The sequence below is a fragment of the Megalopta genalis genome, chromosome 1 (assembly GCF_051020955.1).
Source record: "Megalopta genalis isolate 19385.01 chromosome 1, iyMegGena1_principal, whole genome shotgun sequence".
NCBI classification, from domain to species: Eukaryota; Metazoa; Arthropoda; class Insecta; order Hymenoptera; family Halictidae; genus Megalopta; species Megalopta genalis.
The window spans coordinates 16,487,843-16,512,507 of NC_135013.1; the positions used below are offsets into that span (position 1 = coordinate 16,487,843).

General features: G+C 42.3%; 1 protein-coding gene and 1 long non-coding RNA gene across 12 annotated transcripts in view; one reads left to right on the forward strand and one right to left on the reverse strand.

Moving 5' to 3' along the window:
* The window catches only part of shaker (potassium voltage-gated channel protein Shaker), a 489,510-nt gene that overhangs the window by 190,453 nt on the left and 274,392 nt on the right, over positions 1-24,665 (forward strand). For 2 of the 11 annotated variants that reach the window (XM_033473890.2, XM_076522454.1), the window contains exon 2: positions 1,445-1,534. The exons of the other annotated variants lie outside the window; for them this stretch is intronic. In XM_033473890.2, the coding sequence (XP_033329781.1) occupies positions 1,509-1,534 (26 nt within the window). In that variant the 5' untranslated portion in view covers positions 1,445-1,508. The remainder of the gene's footprint in view (positions 1-1,444; positions 1,535-24,665) is intronic. 11 annotated transcript variants of the gene reach the window in all.
* LOC117222280 (uncharacterized) lies at positions 20,652-21,858 on the reverse strand. Its single transcript, XR_004490651.2, has 2 exons — positions 21,799-21,858; positions 20,652-21,693 (listed from the first exon to the last, which is right to left on the reverse strand). It is a non-coding gene; the product is annotated as an uncharacterized LOC117222280 (long non-coding RNA).

The window sequence follows — 24,665 nt, forward strand, 5'->3', positions numbered from 1 at the left end:
TTGGAATCCTAATCAGATCTTTGTCGCCTTTGTGCTCGAATCCACGAGGTCTCTATTATTTCGCAAAGAAAATGCTCCACTGCTGTTCCATTTCTCAGCGGTGGAAGAGATTATCGTCTCTTTTGGAACCGGTCCATTTATTGAATTTTAAAAGGATGCGATACAGGATACATGTGCATCCGATTCGAACGGGTCACAGTTCGCGCCGCGAGCGGCACGAAGGCATCGCTGTAGAATCGTCCCATTTTGCAATCGATATCAGAGATTCCGATCAAAATGAAATATCGCAGCATCAAGTGCAGGCAAAATTAGGGGCAGTTTAAGTCATCGTTTCCCTCAGCCTGAATTCCGTCGTAAAATACAACGCCTGGTAAAATGGTATTCGAACACCTAAAACGCAACAACGTTTCTCAAACTGGACAAAATGATTTGTATTTTTTTTTGTTTAATGTTAAAGAGACTAGTCAATCGAGATCTACAAAACGTATTTTATAAATTTTCGTTATATTGTCGGATAAAAAAGTCAACAAAGGACAGTTCTTTATATTTTCTGTCATCTCAACAAAAATTGAAGAAGGTATTTTAGTCATTGTACAGTAAACAAGTCCCTTTAACGTTTAAACAAAATTCAAGTCAATCGATCGAGTTTTAAAAAAAGTGATCGCGTTCTAAAAAAGGTATTCGAATACCTTTTGCCAGGAATGAAGAACCACTCGAACGTTCCAATCCTAATAAAATGCCCGTGTCCACCGAAAAAAACTGGGCGCGCTCCAGAATTTTTATCTGAAAAATCCGAACGCGTTGATTCTTGTCACTTCGAAGACAGAAGAGTTCAGCCTGTTCTAGAATTATTTTTTCTTTGCGCCAAAAGATTCAAGCCCCCCTAATCTACGAACGAATGGATGATTCGAATTTCCCTTAATTTCGCGCGAACTGCAGTAATGTCTCCCTTACCGACGCTCAGATTGTCCACTAAACTGGATAATTTGGGGAAAGGAGATACGATTATTCGAGTCTTGCGGCTCATTTTTATAATTGTGGACAATTTGTAACTATAAAAATAAACCGCAGGACTCGAACAATCGTATCTACTCTTCCCAGATTGTCCATTTTTGTGCGCAATCCGGGCGTCGATTGGAGAGACATTACTGTGCATCGTCTTCGATTTTGAACGGAATTTCGACTATCGACGGTCAGGATCGCTCGATTCGCGATCGATCGACTCAGCAGACTTTCCGTCCGACCGGTCGTACCTGCCGGAAACCGAATCAGCCGAACGTCGAGCCCGATCGTCGCCTCGACGATCGAAGGGGCACGAGTCCCCGCGCGTCGTCGTCGAAGATAGTTTAAGCGGGGTCCCGGCCTCTCTTTTTCTCTCTCCGTCCGTCTGTCTGTCTCTAGTTACCACTCTATAGCTATGTTCTGTCACCGCATGCGAAACTAGAGGACTCACCGCTCCGGACTGCCCCCTCTGCGAAAAAGCGAGAAAGAGGCCGCCTCCATGCAACATGCAGATGATCCTGGTTGCTGGCGGGTGAGTCCACCATAGTATCCCAACGAGCGCACTGTCTGACCGCACGTGTTTTCGTCATGTGTCCCCTGCCCACCCCAATCCCCCTTGGTGCCCGTCCTTTTATCCAGCCGCGCCGTGTCCTGGCTGTTTCCTATCCGCCGTTTGTCGCCAACGCTGCCGCAATTCTCACCCTGTCGATCTTACTGCGAACACCACCGATCTTGCCAGGCTTGCCTGCGTTTTTGTCGTTTGTCCGTCTGTGTTTGTCTGTTTGTGCGTTGCAATTTGTACGCGTGTGTGTATACGCGCGTATCTCGGTGTACGCTACCTTTAATCGTCGATTCTGCTGCGACCGCGGCAAACCAGGGCGAAACCCTTGCTCGGGAAAAAGAAACGAATTTCAGCTATAATTTATTGCAGTTCCTCTCGAGGACGAATTGTCGGGCCTGGAAAGCAGCACGAAGCTGTAAGAACTTGTTGAAACAGTTTCAATCATGTGGTTCGAGGCTGCGAAATTTGCTCGAGAGATGTTTCGAAATGCTTGCCAATTATTTGACTTGAATCAAATAGGACGAGTTTAGCTGTGAATCGAAACGAAACAACAGTGGAGAATGTTTGGGGAACGTGGCTTCCCGAAAACGCTTTCTGTTTCCAACCTTGCGGAAAATAAATATAAAAGGGCGTAAAGTGCACTCCGGCGCGTGCAACGTATGGAAAACGGTTGCGCAACACCGACCGGAAAATGTTGCATGCAAAAATGTGCCGCGCGCTTCGGAAAAATTGCGGAGAAATTTGGGAAACGAAGTGACGTTCCACCGGAACGGAATAAAGCTCCCTGCGATCCCGATAACGATATCGCGCGAAAGTGAAATTGTAAAATCGAACGGTGTGTCTCTGTGATTTATACACCAGCGTCGATAGAAGAGGTTTACAACCGCCTGATCGTGCTTCGTTTCGGCAAATAAATCGCAAACCGTGTAAATTCGCGTGAACAGCCTATCGGCAACGGTACGGTGTTCCTTGCATTATGCAAATTAGTTGACAAAGATCGATAACACCGTAACCCTATCATCGTTTGCCGACGCTAACGCAAACAGAAACTGTACGCGATCGTACGTGGAGCAAGACGTACTCGATATCGCTGCTGCTCCTGGAACCTCTCGGCAAATAAAGTACACGAATTCGTGCTCTTAGTAAATTGTAATTTCCTGCTACTCGCTGACGCTGCAAATTCCAATCTCGTGCAAGCTTTTAATTAATTCCAGTTCCGTGTCGGCTGCACGAGAAAAGACCTTGTTTTCTGCAAAACGCAGAAGCTAATAATCGATCGATCACTTTTTCTTCGACGATATCAGGGATTTTGATCGAAACGAAATATCCTGTATCGTAGAACGCAGAAAATTAGGTGGGGTTTAAGTCATCGCTTCGCCAGTTTCGAATTTCTTTAGAAAATACAGAACCGTGGATTTTGCTTGTGACAATTTCACTTTCAGAATGACAGGCTACGGTTCGGAATTATTATCTCAGGAACTGCTTGTCGGATCAAGTTGATTCTTTTTTTGATCGAATCAGAAACGTTTAATCTACTGTGAGAATATTTTTTCATCGTACGAATTGCTTCTTAACAATGAAAATCGTAGAAACGAATTTATTGCGGGAGAGAATAACGCGCAGAAAGTGGCTAGGCTGGGATTTTAATTTTCTCTAGAACACTGACCGATGTAATCGTGCAAAATCCGCGATAATTAGTTTGTATTTCATAGTGCAAGAGGCCTGCCGGCCGAGTGTTCGGAGATTATTCTCTGGACGTCTGCCGGGATCGCTTTTAACTTATTTCCGCGCGAGGAATCATCCTTCTTTCCAGCGCAGCTTGCCTCCCCAGACGGGTATTATTCTGGGCTGCGATATCTGGGAACCACGAGAGGGACCCCGTTCCCCTTCCCCGACGCGTTAAGAAGGGGAATCCATTCGAGAAAGTTCCGCTAAGAGGCAGAATCCGTTCAATTTGCTTTCGCGAGCTTCTCCCAACGGCGAAACGTTGGAAAACTCGCGGGGGAAAGAAAGTCGAGAAGTTTCAAGGAGAGAGGAATCGGAACTTGCGCCGTGATTTTTTTCTTATTCAAGAATCGGGATGCCAGCTTGCTGGAAAACAGTCCCTGCGCAGGTTACGTAGCCTCGGAACCTTCCATCCGACCGCCATTTGTTCGCCCGAATCTGGAACTTACGGCCGCGACGTACACAATTTGCATTGAAATATGGATGACGCCACGCCAGTGATCGTTACCGCACTATCTGCGGATCACAGATCGAGATTTAATCGGGTCTGACGGGGGGAAATCGGCGAGTTTTGTAAAACTCCGCTTCTTAAAAAAACATTTAATATTTCCATTACTGACAATAAGATTTTGATATCAAGTATTATATATAATGAGGATTTTTAGGATTTCACGAATATATATATATATATATATATATATATATATAACGAAATTAAAGAAAAATTAAATTCTTTTAAAAGGTATCAATACCTCTCTCGCACATAGTGTATTAATTATCTTTTTATCTATTATTGCACTCTTTGCGTCCCATCGGACACTTAAATATTGAAATGATACGAATTGTCTCAAAAATATGACGAAAGATTATGATCGCTTTTTTTCGTAAAACTTTTCAGATGATCAGTATTATCTGGTAGATAATATGTACCTTTTTCTACATATTATTTATAGTTAACCCCTTGCACTGTAACAACGAGTCAGCCTTGTGATCCAGATTTCTACTGAATATGAACGTTGTTACCTTAAACGAAGGTTCTCTCAGCAAAATTTGGAAAAAAAGGCAAACAAGACAAAAACAATTATCTCGTTCTATCGCGGAACTTGTCAACGCCAAAAAGGTGCTAATCACCGTGGCTGTGAAAGAAATCGCAGTTCAAGGCTTCACGAGTTACGAATATTTAAATTTACCTGAACATGTATCTACATGTTCGACGAACATAAGCAATGCGACAACTTAAAGAGTATAACGAGTAGATCGTGAATTTGTATGCAAAATAAAAATGACGTATAATTGTAGGAAAATGTCTTTCCTCCTTTAACTCCTTAATGCACAATTTAAAAAAAAAAAACCGACCAAAAAAAATCAATTTTTTTTATCTAAGAAAATACATATTTGGACCTTAATTTCAATAAATATGTAAAAAAAATGCAAAAATTACTAAAAATTCAATAAAAATAGTGGATAAATAATTATAGTGAATATTGAATCGCATTGCAGATCGAATTTTGTACCCATCGTACTGTTTTTCAATTAATATAGGTAACATAACATAAGTTGCGACGCCGACCGTATATATACGGGTCTGCACATTTTGGCCGGTTTTGCACGCCCGTGTTAATACGTTTCTGCGCGTTAAGGGGTTAATAACTGCGATAAGTTGACAATAATGTACCAATATCCCGAAATTCTTCTAACAGCTTCACTTACTCATTTTTCTCATAAATGCATAAAATCCGCCGTCCGATCGCAAGTTGCCTGGCGCTACGTTCCGATTGTTGCTCGCGTCCCTCCGTTTCCATTCTTTGCAATTACGAAGAATGAGACGGACGTTTATTGTATTTGCCGTAGTACGTTCATTCGCGACGAATGCGGCGCGCAATATCGAACGGCACGCGACACATTAATCGTTCTTATTTATAGTATTATTAGGAGCGTTACGTAACGGCCGGGGTAAATTGTTTCCCGCGAGTCCCGCGACGCTGTCCTTTAACTTTGCCTGATCTGAATTTCAAATGGCACCGCGTCCATTGCGAGCAAATAACCTCGCAGCCGGGGACGTTTACGCGATTCCCGTTCCCCCGCCGCCCGCCGCCGCGCCGGTACGCTCGAATCTTTCTGCTCCAACCTACCCGATCCCGAACTGTCCCGGATATTAATCCTGCGGGGATTTCCGCGACTCGTGTTAACCTTTTCTGGATTTTCCATAACTCACCGGGCGCACGCGTTACAAACTCGCTGAATCTGTTAACGGCAGGATGAAAGAGCTGCACGCGCGTTTTTAATCGCTCGTCCGACCAGCGAATCTGCTGTTCAATTTTTCTCGCGGAAATAGACTCGTACTCGACCCTCCGACAAAAAAAAGAAAAAAATAAAACAGCACGATCGATCACTTTGTACAAGTTTGATCGAAACATATTGGACAAGTTGCCAGACGCGGATCATTCTTCATTTTCGGTCGCGTTGAGTCTGCGACGATTCGAATTTGTCACCGCGTGTAACGCATATAAATCGACTGGTTTATTCAAATTTCCGCGGCAGATGGAAATGAAAAATCTCGGGAGAGAGAGAGAGAGAATGTACGTGTAAATAGAACGACACGCTGAAGGGGAGATTTGCGATCGACGGAGCGCTCCATAATTAATCCTGTTCGTTCGTTCGGCTCGTTCTTGACACCGTTATAAAACGAAAGTGCTATTTTCTTTCGGTTTTATTTTCTCCATCTCGGAGTCGGTCTCTCCCGTGAGCAGCCTTGATCCGCGAATAGCCCACAAAAGCCGAAAATTCCTGTAACCCGCGCCGCCGATTAAATTTAACTTTCGCAGGGGACGGCAATTAATCCCCGGGCGCATCGAAATTCATTCTACCGTTCGCGGGATTTAATCGAAGCGGCGCCGACGCCGACGCCAATGCCGACGCCGACGCCGCGCCGGGACGAAATTACGCTTAAACGGGCGCAAATAAAGTCGATCGAACGCTGGCCAATAACTGTCGCGAAGATAGCGCGGAGAGAACGCGCGAACGGATCCCGTATTTCGCGGGTCAACGACCCCGCCGCACCTGGGAAGTCTCGTGTCGCTCTCATCCGGCACACCTGGCATTTGTTGTCTGGAAATCGAACCGTTTACGTAAACGCTATCGATGCTCCGTTCGATGAATCAAATTCAGCCCTCCTCCTCGGTCTCCCCCTCGCTCTCCCCCCGTCTCGCTCTGGAAGAAAAAATAATGACGCTAGAGGCCGGTGTTCATGTATATTTCATCGACCATTGGAAACGGGAATAAAGCGCGCGCGTTGCACCTGCACCCGCAATGGAATTCATATTAAAGTCCAGATCGGTTTCCCTGCCGCGAAACTTTTTAATAAAATCGTTCGGCGCTCGTTTCGCGTCTCGCTGCTTTTCTAATTCGGAATGCAACCGCGATCCGGCTGCGTTTCTGTTGTTGCGCCAATGAAAAATTACTCCGCCGCGAAGATGAATCATAGCGCGCGTCATTAGACATTATCGGACGTATAGCATGCATTTTTATCTATTACGGTCTTGATGGATCGCGAGGGATTCTTTTTATCAATGTCTTTGTTACGCGCCGCGAGCTTCAATTAACAATCTACGTATTGTTTCTCGGGCCTCGTTCGTCTGTGTCGGATGCGATCAGCGTAAATCTGCGAGAGAAGAAGTTTCTCTGGTCGATGCTAGGGATTCTTTTAACAAGGAAATTAGTATAGCGTAGAATACGCGAAATTAGGAGGGGTTTAAGTCATCACTTTCTTAATTTACAGTTTGTTCATAAAATATAAGCCTTCGAATATTAAAATTCTTCCTTCCTGTAGTGATTTAGTTTTCGCGAGGACAGGTTGCAGTTATGAATCTTTGCTTCCTAAACCACTTGTCCGATCGAGTTGATTGCTTTTTTATTCGATTTAGGACTGTCAGGAGAACTGCCTCGAGAATTTCTTTCACGTTTACCAAAGCAACATCGTCACGGTGATCATTTTCAGCGAATTTTCCTCCTGAAAATTTAATCCCGATAACCTTTAGCTCACAGCTTTCAACGGAACAAGTTTAATCCCTAACTGCGTTCATTCGAATTTGCGACAGCGATGCCAGCACAGAGTCGGTCAGACTCTCGCTAAGATATATTGTTTGTAAAATGAATATGATATTAAGATTTAAATAGAAATTAAATGTCGCGTGTATTGCACCTTTCTATTACAAAATATGTATTGTCATATTTACGTACACAGCAGTCGAATTTACAAAGAAAAGAAAATGCATTCAGATTTCGTGTCCGCAGTTAAGGCTTAAATAACATTTACGTCCCGTAAAAATTGCTCGATATCTACCAATAAATATCCTTCTCAAATAATCGAGTATAGCATTCGGAGTGTGGTTCTCGAAAAATGGCGCGTCGTAAAATTAATTTCTGCGAAGACTCCGTCGAAGAGAGTCTGCGAGCGAACACCTTGCCCGGGACCGTTGTTTGTCCGAGATATCGAGACTGTTAATATTTCAGGCTGTTTGCTCCGGATCCACAAATGCTCCACGAACGCTCGGCTTTTTCGATCCGCGTCGTTCACCCTCGAATTAAAACGCGCCGCCCTCGCAGCACCTCTTGTGTCCAGCGAGAACTTGCACCTTCCGCTGCCCTCCAGCTTGCCAGAGAAGTCAGGGGTTAATTTGTTTGCGAACCAACATTCCGCGCAAACAAACTTCCCCTCCCCTATCTCTTTGACTTGCGTCGAAATCCACAGAAAATCGACTGGTTGCCCAGTTCTCGGCGATGAAACAAACCGGATCGAAGCTTCCGACGACTTTGGATCATCGGATAACGCAGTCTCGGCGATCGATTGATCGTCCGCGCTGTCCAAGCTCCCGAGATCGGGAGTCTGAGCTCCGATTTCTTACTGCGGACACCGTAGAGAAGTTTGCTAGTTCCTTTAAATGTCAATTTAATAAAGCGAATTCTACCGCTGAAAAATCCTCAAGTAATTGACGATTAAATTATCCAGGAAATCGCGAAAGATTTGAAAATTTTCTATTTTCTATTTTCTATTTTCTATTTTCTATTTTCTATTTTCTATTTTCTATTTTCTATTTTCTATTTTCTATTTTCTATTTTCTATTTTCTATTTTCTATTTTCTATTTTCTATTTTCTATTTTCTATTTTCTGTTTTCTGTTTTCTATTTTCTATTTTCTATTCTCTATTCTCTATTCTCTATTCTCTATTCTCTATTCTCTATTCTCTATTCTCTATTCTCTATTCTCTATTCTCTATTCTCTATTCTCTATTCTCTATTCTCTATTCTCTATTCTCTATTCTCTATTCTCTATTCTCTATTCTCTATTCTCTATTCTCTATTCTCTATTCTCTATTCTCTATTCTCTATTCTCTATTCTCTATTCTCTATTCTCTATTCTCTATTCTCTATTCTCTATTCTCTATTCTCTATTCTCTATTCTCTATTCTCTATTCTCTATTCTCTATTCTCTATTATCTATTCTCTATTCTCTATTCTCTATTCTCTATTCTCTATTCTCTATTCTCCATTTTCTATTTTCTATTCTCTATTTTCTATTCTCTATTTTCTATTCTCTATTTTCATTGCTACTATTATTACTATTATATTGACATTTATTGAAATATTAAGCAAATAAATGAACGAATAAAATTAATGTCTGCTTCTTGTCGCTAAACACAGTCAAGAAGACAATGGAAATTAGAATCTAAACCTAAAGCTGACTGAAATAATTGTTGATGGTTCGATAACTATTGTTGAGGTATTTTCATTCTGTATTCAGTTTCTCAATATGACAGGCGAACGTTCGATTGCGACGAGCAATCAATGAGCATGTACTATACGTAGGCCAGCCATTCATCCGAACGAAACAGAGTTCATTTTCTTCGGACAATAACATTGTTTTGCGGCTGTCCATCGGTCTGTTCTTGGCTTACGGTCAGAGCGGGCTGAAATATCGGGCCGGATAGCAGGGGCCAGCGCGTGCTGGAATTTGTCACATCCGGCTGCACGTGTTGCAGACAAGTATGGCGGACAACGCCTATCCGGATACCGTTCCCATTACACTGTCCAACAAATTTCACCTTTCATTCTTGTCCTCCGATAATCAATAGGTGGTTCTTGTGGACTTTCGGTCGCTCTCGGTTCGCCAGGAAATTAATTTCGAAGACACGGTAAAGTTTTCGGCTTGAAACATTGTTTTCGCTCTGGAAATAGAAGCTGCCGGAACGTTTCTTGCGCGGACTGATTTCGTGAGCTCTTACGAGTACAATTATATAGATTTCTATATACTTTTTTCATTTGGATTTTTATATACTGAAAGTTCGTAAACTTTTAATTGTGTTTAACACGTTCCGTGCCGAGCTTTTTTTACTCGAATCTTCACACTTTGATATTTTACTAAAACTTGATGTATTACGTGCAATTATTAATTCTCGTACACATAACAACGTAACAAAAACTTATCAACGCCCATTCTTGCGGTGGAAATTGATTCTTCGGTTCTAAATTTCTTGTAAACAATTTGTTCAGTTCACTAAGTAAACATGCAAGCGTGTACCATCGATGGTTCACGTGGCCCGGAACGTGTTAAACTAAGTACGAGGTAAAGGAGACAATCGAAATTTGTCATTTTCAACAATTCTAGATTTACTTTGAAAACTGAAAGACGAGTAAAAACTCACTGTATTAGGAAGTACAGTAATGTTTCCCTAATCGACGCTCTTATTGTGCACAAAAATGAACAATTTGGGAAGAGGAGATACGATTATTCGAGTCTTACAACTCGTTTTTGCAATTGTTTACAATCGGTAACTATAAAAATGAGTTGCAAGACTCGAATAATGGTATCTCCTCTTCCAAAATTTTCCATTTTCGTGTACAATCTGAGCGTCAATTAGGGAGACATTACTGTATAGGGCTTCTTACTTTATACAGAGAGTCCCATAATTATGAAAATAACCTTGACATAATCAATGAGAGGCGAGCTCGCCTTTAATTGATCACTATTTTTCATTAATAACTCGTAAACGAAGCCACGGATTGCATTTTCGCCAAGGAAAAAGTTACTTCAAATGACTTCAGGAATCATCCCTTTCCGGGTATTAACATAATTCTGGGACACCCTCTATAGGAATTTTGAAAAAATTTACATCGCAGTTTACAATATCGGCAAAAGTACAATATTACAATGACCCAAACTCTGATGAAAATTTTGAGTCTGCCAAATCGTTTTTTCCTAATGTACTTTGCATGATGACTTGGAACAGAAAATAATACCGAGATCTTCAACGTAATTAAGCGTGGTTAGCAACATATCATTTAGAGTATAATTATAAACCAGGTTTTTTTTTTGCCTTAATGCTAAATCTAACAAAATGACACTTATATAAATCGGGGAGAAAAATAATAAAAAATATCGTGAACATTTGTCAGTGTTCGAACAGTATTCGAAGCCAATGGAACATTGTTCACGGTTCGTTCTCGGCCATTTTTGCACTCGAGCACCGGTAAGTCCCATTTACTCAGAGGAAATTATTCAGCGGATCGTTTTTACCGTTGTGTACACTTCGAGGACTGATTGTCAGCGCGTCGTCAGCAGCCGTCAGTCGACGATCCGCCCCCGCTCGCACGCAGAATCCAGTAACAGGGCCGGGGAAACTTGGTTAGAACTCCGGAGTTGCAATTATCCTGTAATTAGTAATAACTGGAAGACATAATACGTCGACGCCATTCCCGGAACCGCAGCCCGAACAACGCAAACAACCTGTCCCCGTTTCATTAATTTGAAAACCGAAGGCGGCGTCAGCCGTGTGACAGTCTGGAACTGGGTCGATCAAATTCTCGCTGCGTGCGCTGTCGACGATTCGTTAGCTCTTCCGTGGGTCCCGGTTTATCTTCGAAACGTCCGTTTAGAATGCGCGGGGCGAAAAGAACGTCCCTGCGATCCTTCTTCTAATTGGTTTCATTTGCACTCGGATCTTAACGAGGCTGTTCCTTTTCAAAGCCGGAACGCGGGAGACACGGTTTCGTAGGTGTGAGTCGCACGGAACTGAATAAGAGGATGAGAATCGCGAGTGAAGCTCTGCCTCAAGATGTTTCACTGTTGCGGACGTAACTCTCACCTTTCTTTATCGCCCGCATCACACCATCGGATAGAAATCTTTTCATTCTCATCTCGGCGCAGCTCTCGTCTCACGATTCGATCATTTACAAAATGACGAAAAATATCGTACGTCGAATTTTGCGGACTCATTGAAAATTCAGGCTTCGATCTTCAAATTCGCGGCAGTTTGAACGGCCGAAAAAATTTGTTCGCTTCCGTAGAAGGCATTCGAATCTTCGCCAAATCTTCGAGCAAAGTGCACATCCTTGTTCTACTACTAATACGTCTCTTCGTTCGAAGTACAATTAAATCGCAACAAAAAACTGTAGAGCAGATTTTGTAGTCCCATTTTAAAGAAGATGCTTCAATCTTTAAAACTATGACGGTTTGAGTCGTTAAAACGATTGTTTCACTTTTGTAGAAATATTCGAATCTTCGCTAAATCTTCGAGCAAAGTGCACATCCTTGTTCTACTACTAATACGTCTCTTCGTTCGAAGTACAATTAAATCGCAACAAAAAACTGTAGAGCAGATTTTGTAGTCTCATTTTAAAGAAGACACTTCAATCTTTAAAACTATGACGGTTTGAGTCGTTAAAACGATTGTTTCACTTTTGTAGAAATATTCGAATCTTCGCCAAATCTTCGAGCAAAGTGCACATCCTTGTTCTACTACTAATACGTCTCTCCGTTCAAAATACGATTAAATCGCAACAAAAAATTGTAGGGCAGATTTTGTAGTCTCATTTTAAAGAAGACACTTCAATCTTTAAAACTATGATGGTTTGAGTCGTTAAAACGATTGTTTCACTTTTGTAGAAATATTCGAATCTTCGCCAAATCTTCGAGCAAAGTGCACATCCTTGTTCTACTACTAATACGTCTCTTCGTTCAAAATACAATTAAATCGCAACAAAAAACTGTAGAGCAGATTTTGTAGTCCCATTTTAAAGAAGATACTTCAATCTTCAAAACTATGACGATTTGAGTCGTTAAAACGCTTGTTTCACTTTTGTAGAAATATTCGAATGGCCGCCAATTTTCGACCAAAACGCGCATCCCTATTGTGCAGCACCAATACTCTGCTCGTTCAGAGTAGAATTAAGTCTTAAATAAAAAAATTGCACAAGAGATCCAAGGTCTCGTTTCAAAGTAGACAGTTCAGTCTTCAAATCCATGGTGGCTCGAGTCGCGGGAAAAGGTTTTTAAATTCCGTACAGGCGTTGCTATTTTCAAAGCTTTCCATCGTCTGTGTTTGAAACGCTGCTTTTAAAACCATGACAAAACCCGCGCAGAAATACGCAGGAGAATTGTCGGCGGCTTCTCGTCGCGGATAGCTGTTTCGTTTTATGGTATCAAAGAATGGCCGCGCGATGATTTCGACGCGATCGGGTCATTTATGTGCGAACAAGAAGCAATCAGGAGCGGGAATGAGCGTTCGCGCGGCAACTATTACGCCGTTCGATCGAAATTTCATGCGGTTCTGTTCAGCGATTTCAATGGCCGACTCGATACGATCTTCGTTTTCTTTGTTGCGGGGCGCAACGAGCCGCGCGACAAACGATCGTTTCGTTCTTTTGTTGCCGTGCCACCCGTTGCAGAGCGCCGCATTTCGCTCGGATCTTTGCGCGGAATCGTCTGCCACTGTTGCGCGAAATTTCCTCATTGTTTCCGCTAGTAATTCTCGAGAACGGTGTTTCTCGCGATACAAGGTGGGGCTTTCAAGACGACGCCGTTCTATACGAAAGTTTTCGACACATTTTTTTCGCTTTAGAGATCTTCGTACGATATTCGTCGCCTTTTTCTCCCCAAGTATAATGGAATCAGTTATATTCATTTGCAAATAAAAGGATAAACAAATATCGAACATTAAATTGCATGGCCTCGTTGTAAGGAGAAGACATCAATCTTTAAACCCATACTGGTTTGGGCTGTGTGGAAAAGATTTTTTCAGTTCCACAGAGATTTTAGAATCTATTCAATTCGCAAGGCTAAGTGTGCGAGAATAGTTTTCATTCACTTAAAATCACGCATCTAATAGTTTTAATTCGCCGTAATGACGGCAATTCAATGTTCAAATCCACGATGATTTGATTGGCAAACAATATTTTTTAAGCTTCGCACGGATATTTGAACCAATAATATTTTTAAGAGTATATGTGCTGTTACATTCTAATGCAGAAAACCTGCTGTCTATTAAAAGCGTGAGAAAACCGTAAGAAAAAAATCAGAGAACAAATTTCTGGAGGTCATTGTAAAATGAGAATTTCAAACTTTAAGCTCTATGCAGCTGTAGCCGCAAGAAAATTTTTTCAATCTCATGCGTGCGTTTGAATCCGAAATTGCACAGTTTCCGAGGCAAAACACCATCTCCTGTTTCACGCCTCTTTTCTTTGCTCAAGAGCATCTTCAAAGAATGAAACAAATAGTAGAGAAAGTAGAGGATTCACCCTGTAAAACAAGTGCAGACAAAACGTTGTCTTATTTTTGTTCGTAGAGTTAAAAATGTTGAAACATTGACAATATTTTAACTGAGAGATTACTCGGCAAAATTCTAAAAAACATCCTCCTCAATTTTCCCTCATTTTCCAAGTACAAAGGATGCGCGAAGGACATGAGCTCCGAGGTTTAAAAGTAGAGGCTTCGCTCTTTAAAACAAAACCAAATAGATTGCCACATACGATCTTTTTTCACACGTTTTCCACTTAACCTTCGTGCGACATAGAATTGCAGACATATTCCGAGTCAGTGTCACATACTTCTGGGAAATGTAATAACTGTGTGCCTGCTCAGAATAAAAAGAAATGACTATTTGTTGGTAAACACAACGCGAGCTCGCATCGAACCTGCGACGTTGTAGCAAATGGCGAACAAACACCGTAGCATTAACATATTAAAGATTCATCGAAATCTCAAACATGCTTGGAACAACTACGGCGAATCAACATGCCTCACAAATTCCATACAATGTACACATAAGTAAAAGTCAATTTTATTAAAAAGTAGATTATGAATTTTCAGGTTTAAATGAACAAAACGCAGTAGCTGTTAAAGAGTGTTTATTAGAGAGGATTAATTAGGATTACCATTGGCACATGCTAGAACACAACTGTACACACTACAGGGTGTCCCAAAAATGTCTCGCAATCCGAAAGTGGCGGGTTTCTCGGGTCATTTGAAGCAACTTCTTCCTTTGCAAAAATGTTCTCCGAGGCACCGTTAACGAGTTATTGACGAAAAACAGTGACCAACGAGGGGCGAGCTCAGCTGGCGCGAGGCGGCCGAGCCACCGGCGCCAGCGGTCGAGGCGGCCGAGCTACGGCGCCAGCGGTCGAGCCAGCGGCGCCAGCGGTCGAGGCGGTCGACTCCCAGCTCAGCTGGCGCGAGGCGACCGAGCCAATGAGCGGAACTGGACTTTCGTGCGCTGGTTAGTTGAGCCGCCTCGCGTCAGCCGTACTCGATTCATATTGGTCACTGTTTTTTGTTAATAACTCGTTAACGGTGCCCCGGAGAAAATTTTTGTAAAGGAAGAAGTTGCTTCAAATGATCCGAGGAACCCGTCATTTCTGGATTTCGAGACATTTTTGGGACACCTTGTATCGCACATAGGCACTGTACCAGATGACGTGAAAGTTATAAAATAAATGCTTCTCGCAAGGTTTATTAATATTTATTACACATTCGAGGATATAAAAAGTTTTCGAATCGAGCGGTGCACCTGTCAAATGGCGACTTTCGATCGTATGTGAAAAGAAACGTCGCTCGAATACCATTTAAATAATTCCCGCGGCCGGCAGAGGCTGCGTAGAAAATACTAACAGCACGGAAAATCACGCGAGTGCTCATGGAAAAACAACGGAGGCCGACGAACGGGCTTTCCCCGTTGTCCATGGGTGTGCGTCACGTACAGAGAGAGGGAGCCCCCGCCCCCGCGCTCACGTAATTGCACTCTCGCTCATGGTATGCCGGATGAGTGTGCCGAGCCGAGCCGTTCACCATCCACGAATGATTCTATGAATTCCCATTAGACATGTTTGTCACGCGATCCTGCCACGCTAACGCCGTGTTCCGCCTCGGTGTATTACCGCCGCGAATTATACGGGTTCCAGCCTATTTTCCGCCCCTTTCTCGGGCCGACCGTAACCGGCCCGGCCCGATTACCGGGCCGATCAAGTTCGCCCGGTCGATCCATCAAATTAGGCGGACTTCTTTTTAGAACGGGCACCGCGATAAGACCGGGCCAGGATTGGACGAGCTTCGCGGCGGCTACCGAATTCCGACGTGCGCGCCAGACGAGGCCCTGTAATCGGCGATGACGTGGCTGGAACGCCGTAATATTCGTACCTCAGTCACGGTAACGGATGATCAAAGTCGTGATTAATTACTACAAATTGCGACTTAGCGTTCCGAGGCTGCGCCGATCTACGGAAACCATGCGCAGCGAGCCAAGCACCGGCTGCAATAATCGTGACGAGCCGGCTCGGTATCCTGGAAACAATGTTCTTCCTAGGCTACCGGCGTCTACGAACATTCTTTGATACATGGTGCCATGTTTACTCTTTTCACGAATGTCTGTTATATTTTCCTCGATAATTATTTACCCTAAATATGCCCCTCGGACATTATATAGGGCTCTGCCATACTATCGTAAAGTTCTGCACACTTGGGAAATCGATGTACAATTTATGTTAATTCGCGTTACGAACAACAATGGTTACTCCACGATAATGCTAACAATGATGTAATAACAATGCAGTGAAATGTCTACGGGCGAAGCTTCGAAATCGTTCATGCATTTTACGTGACTGCAGGTGGTGCTGAAAAACGATACAAATAAAAACTGTACAGCTTCAAATGGTTCACGCGTCGTTATTTTGAGCTAAATTGGAGTATTGTATCATATGAATTGAACGCGTTTCGAAAATTTAGCTCATAACGCATAGCATAATATTTATGGAATCTTTGCTTTGTTAGATTGTTTTAATATTCTGTTGCACAGATACATTTTAGCAATAAATATAGTGAAACAAAGGGAGGAGACAAATACGTGTCAAGACTTTCTCAAATATTTCTAGATGAAAACGAAGTTTTACAAAACTACAGTAAATTCTCTCCAATTGTCTCTCAGCTTGTAAACAAAACAGAACAATTTGGAAAGAGGGGATTCGAGTCTCGCGGCACGTTTTTATAGTTGTTGATAAACGGTGACTGTGAAAACGAGTCACGAGGCCCGAATAATCGCATCTTCTGTTTCTAAATTTTCCATTTTTGTTTAACCCCTCGCGGTACATTGACGAGTGTGACTCGTGATGAAGATTTCTAGCAATAGCCTGACAATTATAAATGTTATTTCATTCTTTCAGTCGGAATCAAATTCTGTTCTCCTCATCATCAATATTTAATCGTTCAAGTAAATGTCGGAACACGACAAATATAAATTACCTTCTCCTTCTAAGAAATGATTGGAATCAAAAAAATTCCAATCATTGTTACTGCGAAGATAATGGTACGGCAAGGGGTTAAAAGCTGAAGAAAAATTAGAGAGAATTCACTGTACGGTAAATAATCGAATGATCGTATCTTCTCATCCCAAATTGTCCATTTTCGTTTACAAACCGCGGGACAATTGGGGAGAATTTACAGATACTTCGACGTCCGCTTTAAAAATGCTGTTAGAGCAGGGGTGTCAAACTCGCGGCCCGAGATGAACATTTTTGATGTCAAGTATCAGGCCGTAAACAATAATTTAACTTTATATATGTTTATTGCAATGTACTAGTCAAAATAAAAATATTTGTTTCTATGAACATTGATTCGTTTTTTTTGCGGCCCACCTAAAGTTAAGCATTGTTTATTTGGCCCAAGTTAGCTTTTGAGTTTGACAGCGCTGTGTTAGAGTCTAAAAAGAGGATTGTGCTTTTATGAGAACTGGAAAACATATTCAATGATGGAGACCAATAAGAACTTCAAGCACGGTCAATGGAACTGATAACAATCGTCTCGCACTCTGTCGCGTGTTCTGTGACGGATCCTTTGATCCGTCCGACCAGCTGACAACAATGTTCCTGGTGGCGCGTTCGATGTGACAACCGGGTGCAGCACCTACGAGATACGAATCCGACGTGTAAATTCGTCGAGGCGCGAGCCAACGCTCGCAGATAACCGGCCAGCTCCCACGGCAGATAAACCGCGACACAAAAATGACTATCACTCGGGGGCAAGATGGAATCGGGCACACGTTTCCGGGGAAACTTACTCGCTGAGGCGCTTAAACCCGCTGATTGCCTGGAAAAATTTCTAGAAAAAGCTTCCAGCAGAACACGCGCGATTAAGCAGCGGAGAGAGCGCCGGCCGCGTCGAGCACGCCGCCTCGGCCCGATAAAAGCGTGGACACGACGATTCCGTGTAATTAGGCGAACGATCGAGGGAGTATCTGGAGCGTATCGCGAGCTCGCAGCAGATTTAGTTGGCCGGTTCGTTTGTTCCTGATTTTTATTGCGGCCGGCTCGGTTGTTTGTTCGGCGTAATGCGATCCTTTATTTGCCTCGATTTCCTCTGCCGGCGACGTCAAACAGTTCGTCGAAAATAAAATACCGTATGGCATCGCGAACGAATATATGACATAATAAATAAGCGAACGAGCTAACAAGGAATAGTAATTTAACTGATGACAAAATCGCACAGATCTATATAAATAAATCGAAAGTAAAGTATACGGTGCAAAGATCGCAAAAATGACCATTTGAAGCGATACCAGGACCTGGTCTGACCTTGAGAGGTCGGCAAGAAGAATAAAAAAGTGAGGGAAAGAGAATGACGAACCGTCTATTCAAAAGTAATTATCTCTTTGCGTGAAAGAATAATTAATTATATATATATAATCAATGACAATAAATAATATTTACCAGAGATTAACAATAATACATAGATAATATTAAATGAAAATCAGCAAGAAAGAAACTAAATTTCAAGAAAAGTCAGCACCCTTAGTTTTCCGTCCTTTTCTCGTTGATTAATCGGGAAAGAGTGTCCCGTAATAGGAAATTTTTAAATTAAAAAGTTGGTCTCGTAGTCTTGGGAATTTTCGAGCAAGTAAAAGGTCCTTTACTTTCTTCATTTAATCTCAAGAGGAGTTTTATTTTGCCAATTACCCTTTGACCACTGCGCTTGAAAATCTGAAAGAAAAATATGACCTCGTTTTGTGAAGTCGCGACTACAAGATAGGCTTCGATTCAGGCCGGTGTCTTTAAAATTAACGTAACGACGAGCCGCGGCAAGGGTCGCGTGTGCCCTACATCAATTTAACGATGATCTCGCGAATTTCGCTGGCCCTGTGTTCGCCTCGTAAAACGAAAACGACCAGCGCTTTATAAACCGTGCCGCCTTCTAGAAACTCTGCAATTGTCATTTCATCAATTCTCCCGATCTCGGCCTCTCGCACTCATCAACATTTCTCTGCCCTAGCGTTTTCAATTTCTTTCCCGGCATTGGTTTCCTTCGGTCGATTTCGAACGTCTGTCATTTCTCTGTTCATTTCCGCGTTGTGAATGCTGGCCGGGATATCACGGGAGTTTCGGCAACGATCGCTGGCTCGCGTATATTACAGCAGAATTTATTAAAATCGCAACTGACACCGTATATCCGCCTCGCGTTCTCCGAGTCTGTTCCATTATTTTTACAGTTTACTGTATCCGGGCAGAGACTTCACATATTTCAGAGAACGTTCGGGAACGTTTACCGTACTTACAAGGGCCCGCAAAAGTATTCGTACACTTCTTAAAAAGTAATAACTTTTTTGAAACTGGACTAAGTGACCCGAATTTCTTTTTAGATGATAGAAGGACTAGTCCGCTAGACGACGATCAAAATGTCTTTTCTAAATTTTCCTATTATTTGGAATGACGAAAGAAAAGAAAAAACTTTCGTTTCTTAACTTTTTAACCCTTAGCGCTCCGCGCGTTTCCCGAGTACTGCCTACCAGCAACTCCGGCACATTTTTGGAGCGGAGCGCCTGAGATAAAGGAAGTCTTATTTTGAGCGGGGAAGATTATACGTCCTTGAGAATGCATTTGATTTTATTTATTTTATAAATATACATTTTCCTATTGCAAATAAAAGATAAATTTTAAATTTTGTAATTCACCATGGTGCGATATCTTTGGTAACAATCTCCCATGTGCATTCTGAGTTTACTTGGACAAGTGTCACAGTATTCGCTTTGCCAAATAGAGTTACTAGATATTTCTTTCAAGTTTAGAGCATTTTCTGCGTAATTGTTGGTTTCCTTTATAATTTCATTTACCAATTCTGCCGTGAAAAATAATTGAAAATATTGCATCGGCTGTTCAATGTTTGTAGGAACTTGTGGTCCAATGACCTGTGGTAACACACTAAAAGGTATTCTATCTGGAATATGTGATTCTTCCGTAACATCACGCCATTCATCTAAGTCTTGTAACGAATCTTCGCTTTCACTTTCAATAATTCTCATTCTTCGTCTCTTTGGTAGTATAATTTCGCTACTACTACTCGAAGTGTCAGAATCATAACCAACATTGTCTTCCGCAATGTCTTTCAACTCTCCAAAATCAAATACGTCTTCGGTATCACTCGGCTCTAAATTCTCATCATAATATTTATTTTTCTCCATGTTGCTAACCATAGAAAAGGTCAAAAAATGGTTTAATCGTAATGGTGCAGACTTAGCACGTTTTAACTACAGATAACAATTGCTAACGCCGACGATAACGTATGCTAAAAATATTTGGCTCTGCAGCGAAGCCTTCGGAGTTACGGAACAAATGACAAATGTCTCCGTAGCGGAGCCCTCGGAGCACTAAGGGTTAATCTGAGTCTATAACGAAAATTTAAAAAATGTCTTTCGTAGATCTCGATGACATATATGCATGCTGAAAATTCTATCGGAAGAAATTTCAAATAGTGAGATGACTCAGAATATTCGAAAATATATATATTCGTTCCTTTTAACAGATTATGGGGCGGTTTATGGGATAGCTAAATGGAGAAGGATGACTGCGAACATCGCGAGCGAGAATCAAACTCGAGACAGTCTCGCAATCTTCTAATAAAATATTCTATATCTGTAGAATATTTTACAACTTATTCCTTAAACTGCAATTTTTTACAAAAGAATAACATTACTACAATGATATGACTATAATATATATTATTATTATCATCACATTTGTGCAATTTTCACAAATTATATTGTATTCACAATTATATTGTATAATATATATTTTCACATAATATGTGTCACCTCGATGGTATACTGTTAACAAGCATACTGTGTACATATGGGTCGAAACGGACCCACCTTCGCTGACATACAGTTATCTAAATTATTAAACGGAAGAAAAACTGTCTATTCGTCTCCGGTTATATTTTACGCGTCCGCGCATTACAACCTGATTTCTCAGTTTCCCCGATCAGATTTTTCCAATTCTTCTCCGAAAAAAATCTTTTCGAATGGGCACAACGTTGGCTCGTTCATCGCGGCGTTCGATAAAAAATTCAATCGACCGAGTCTCTCGACGCGCAGGATTCGAGATTTCCCATCGTAAAAGGATGCGCCCGCGTTAAAGTTGACGAATGTAACTTCCGGGGCGCGGAGGCCGGGTTAGCCGAGGTTAGGGGAAGAGGGTCGAAACGAGGAGAGATGTTTTCTAACCGTCTGTCGATCCCACGCGTCAACAGCATCAAATCGAATGAATATTTTAAGAGTCGAGGGGATATCCCGCTGGTTTTCTCGGCAGCGCGTTCGATTTTCTCGGATAGCGAGAGCCAGGTATGCCGCCGCCGCTGCTGCTGCTGCTGCTGCTCTCCCTGGTGAAATTGTCTGATTTTATCGTCGCTCGTTAGATATACCGAAACGATATTCCGCGCCTTCGCAATCACGCCGCGCAGCGCCCCGGCTGCGCTACGGTTTATTCGTATTCTGTCCCGGTTTCGGGCCACTCGGAAAAATCGCAGGGTGCATCGATCGCCGCCTATGCGACTGCGTCCGTCTTGAAATTCTTCCGAGTGCATCCGCGCCGCTCGCAACACCATCCTTTCGCACACGAGCCACCGGCTGATCGACTTTGTCTTTTTTTGCGAACTTCCCGATTCTACTACGGGAACATGCTCCACTTGCTCGGCCTCGCGAAAACAACGGATTTGATTTCGCAGATTTATTTGCTGGACGTAGCGTAGCCACGGGTTAAAATGAGATTCGGAACCTTCGCGGTCAGTTAGCATCATAAATCCTTTTCTCTCGAATCTATTTTAAATACAAAATCGAGGTATTTATTGCGATCTGGAATATTTTCGTTCTGCATAATCCTTTATGTTTTATACAGATGAAATTTAATTCAGTCAGTCTTACCGTACATTGCGAAGAGTTTTGGATTATTTCTGGTAGCACCTCAAAATCGCCGCTCCGGCGCACATAATTAATAACTAGACAACGGATTTTTCTGTAATGTAAAAATCGTCTATGTTAAATTATAAGAATCGTGTCATGTTATAAAATGTCTTTCATCTCTTAACCCTTTGCACTCGAGTGGCGACTCTGAGGCGTCACTAGAAATTGGTATATTATTTTTCAAAATCATTCTAAACGCATCGGACTCGCTTATATTTTAAACAACACTGTTAAGATTGCATTGTACTTGCCAATAGGCACAATTTCATGTGCATAAATCGCAATAAATTGTATAAAATAGAAATATTGTAGATCAGAAATCATGTTTTGGATTTTGGATTCAAATAACTTCGACGGCAAAGGGTTAATAATTTTGACAAGTTGTGTACATACTACACAAATGTTCGAAAATTCTTCCAACGTCTTTACAGTTCTGTATTTCACCTGGTCAAACGTTTCACACATTTATGCAGTACCTGGACACACAGCATAACTGCAGATAATGTGCTTCGGAGTCTTCTCATACTCGACTATTACTACTGATAGCGCTACGTATATTTCTCGCCTCGGAGATATGATAGGTGAAACGGGTCCCAAAGCGTCATTTGTAATCACTTAATGTCATTGATAACGCTGCGACTATTTTTCTCTCTCAAGATACAAGATTCTAGGCGCAGGCTCAAGTTGAACTATTCTCCGCTATCTTGCGATCTGAGATTCGAAACTGGAGCAAGCAGCGAGACAAAAATGTGTGCTCATAGTAAACAAAGTGGTGATCCTCGGGCATAATGCGAACGCTTTTTTAAAACGATAAGAGTTCGTCGCAACAATTTGTTGCGACCGTAAATCTCTGTCCAGCGATGCATGTGGAAAATGCTAGAACGACCGCTAAAGAAATGTAAGATGTCTTACGGATAATAAACTGCTTTACATTTTTGTTGTTACTCGCGAGACATGGGAAAATGTGGTCTCTCTCTCGATCGTCGCGTTCCGCGACAAAACCCACGCGATTCTTCCACAGAGGAAAGGAACATTTACCAAAGAAGACAACAAATGCTTGCAGAAGCTAGTCAACGCTACATCAATCAAGTCATGCAAATGAACAGGTTCCGTGCCGGGCTGTTTTTACTTGACAACTCTGACCATTTGATACTTTGTCTGAAACAATGAAACAAACTTATTGTGACCCATTCTTTTCGTGGCACATTTTTTTTAGCGCGTTAAATAATCATGTTTAGCACTGAAGGGAAGGTTAGCGAATCGGAGAGCGCGTTTAAGGTTACTATTAATGCAGTTTATTGAATTGCTATCGATGAGCGCGGGCGCGACTAGCGTGACGTCGTAGGACTAGCAACTTAGGACAGACTGAGCTTTTGGAGTTGCGCGTTTGTCTCTTTTATAGTGGAAGAGAAGAAAGGAATAGATGGGCTTTCGTAGGAAAGGAGAAAGTTGGGAAAGTCCCGTGCGGGTCGAGGTGTCCAGATGTGAGGAGAATTGTTTTATTAGGGGTGCGTGCTTTTTAGGGAATTTTGAGGATTAGGAACGGTACTTGTTTTATTGCTAGCGGCCGCGCTCAGGTGGAGGGATGCGACGCCACACATGTAAGGTGCCGATGGTACCGCGTGGCAAGGAACGTGTTAATGATACGAAACATGTACACGTTCTTTTGCGAACAATTAATTCCAATTAATTAATTCTCGGGCGAACGGAGACACAATTTCGTAGGAATGCGGAGCTATAATTTCCGTGGGATTCTTCGAGTAAGATTACCGGAGAAAATACAGTTCGCGGTTCGCGGAACAAGTGTCCGGGCGTAGCTCGGTTCACGCAGTTTCCGTTTCATTAAACGGAGAAGAGCTTCTTTAGATACCGAGCTCGAAACGCCGCGCGATCCAATTTACTCGCTCTAATCTGCTAGTTGCGCGAAGAAGACGACCGCCGAAAACTAGTCGACCTCCCATCCTGCCTCTTTCTCTCTCTCTCTCTCTCTCTCTCTCTCTCTCTCTCTGATACAACAACAGAGCAAGGACAAATTGAATCGGAGTAATCTTGCCCGCGGAGCGATTTTCCGCTGCTAGGAAAAAACACGGCCGGCGGAGAGGGAGTTTTTTTCTCGGCGCATCGATCGCCGACACGCCGCGCCGAGCCGCGACGCGCCGCGACGCTTAGGCTCGTTTTCGCCTTGGTTCTCGCATGCTTAGACGCTCTCCGCCACTTGCAACCCGCCCCGATATCCAATTCCAGCGACCCTCTGTTTTCGCGCGGTGAAAGAAAAAGCTCGGTTCCCAAACACGGTTTTCGTCGCTTCGGAAAACTTAGCTCGCGACGTATTCGACTCGGACCAGTGCCACTAGAAATTTTAGCAATGCAACAGTGTATTCGTGAAAGAAACTGTGGAACGTATAAATTTATTGTTTAAACGGCTATCAATTTGAATCCTGTTATTGCATGTCAATATCAATTTGAATGTCGACGCAGCGACAATATCAGAATTGTGTGGCTTATTCCAGAAGCTGCATACATAAAGTTTAATTACGTGCATAACAAAAGATGGGGACGTATTGTTCATTTTCCTCATTATTTAACACGAAATCTGCCGAAATTTTGTACATAATTATTTCTACCGAAAGCGGTCAAATGATCGCTTTTTAACCAAAAACCTGATATTAATGTATAATAAAATACAAAATAACTTTTACGCAATTATTGGAGAACATTTATCGACGAGTCCAGTCTTTAATAGTTAATCGAATTCTCTGAGGAAAATGTTCTTAGCACTTTAAAAATTCCTCTTCCGCAAAGGGTTAACGCTTTACCTTTGAATTAGA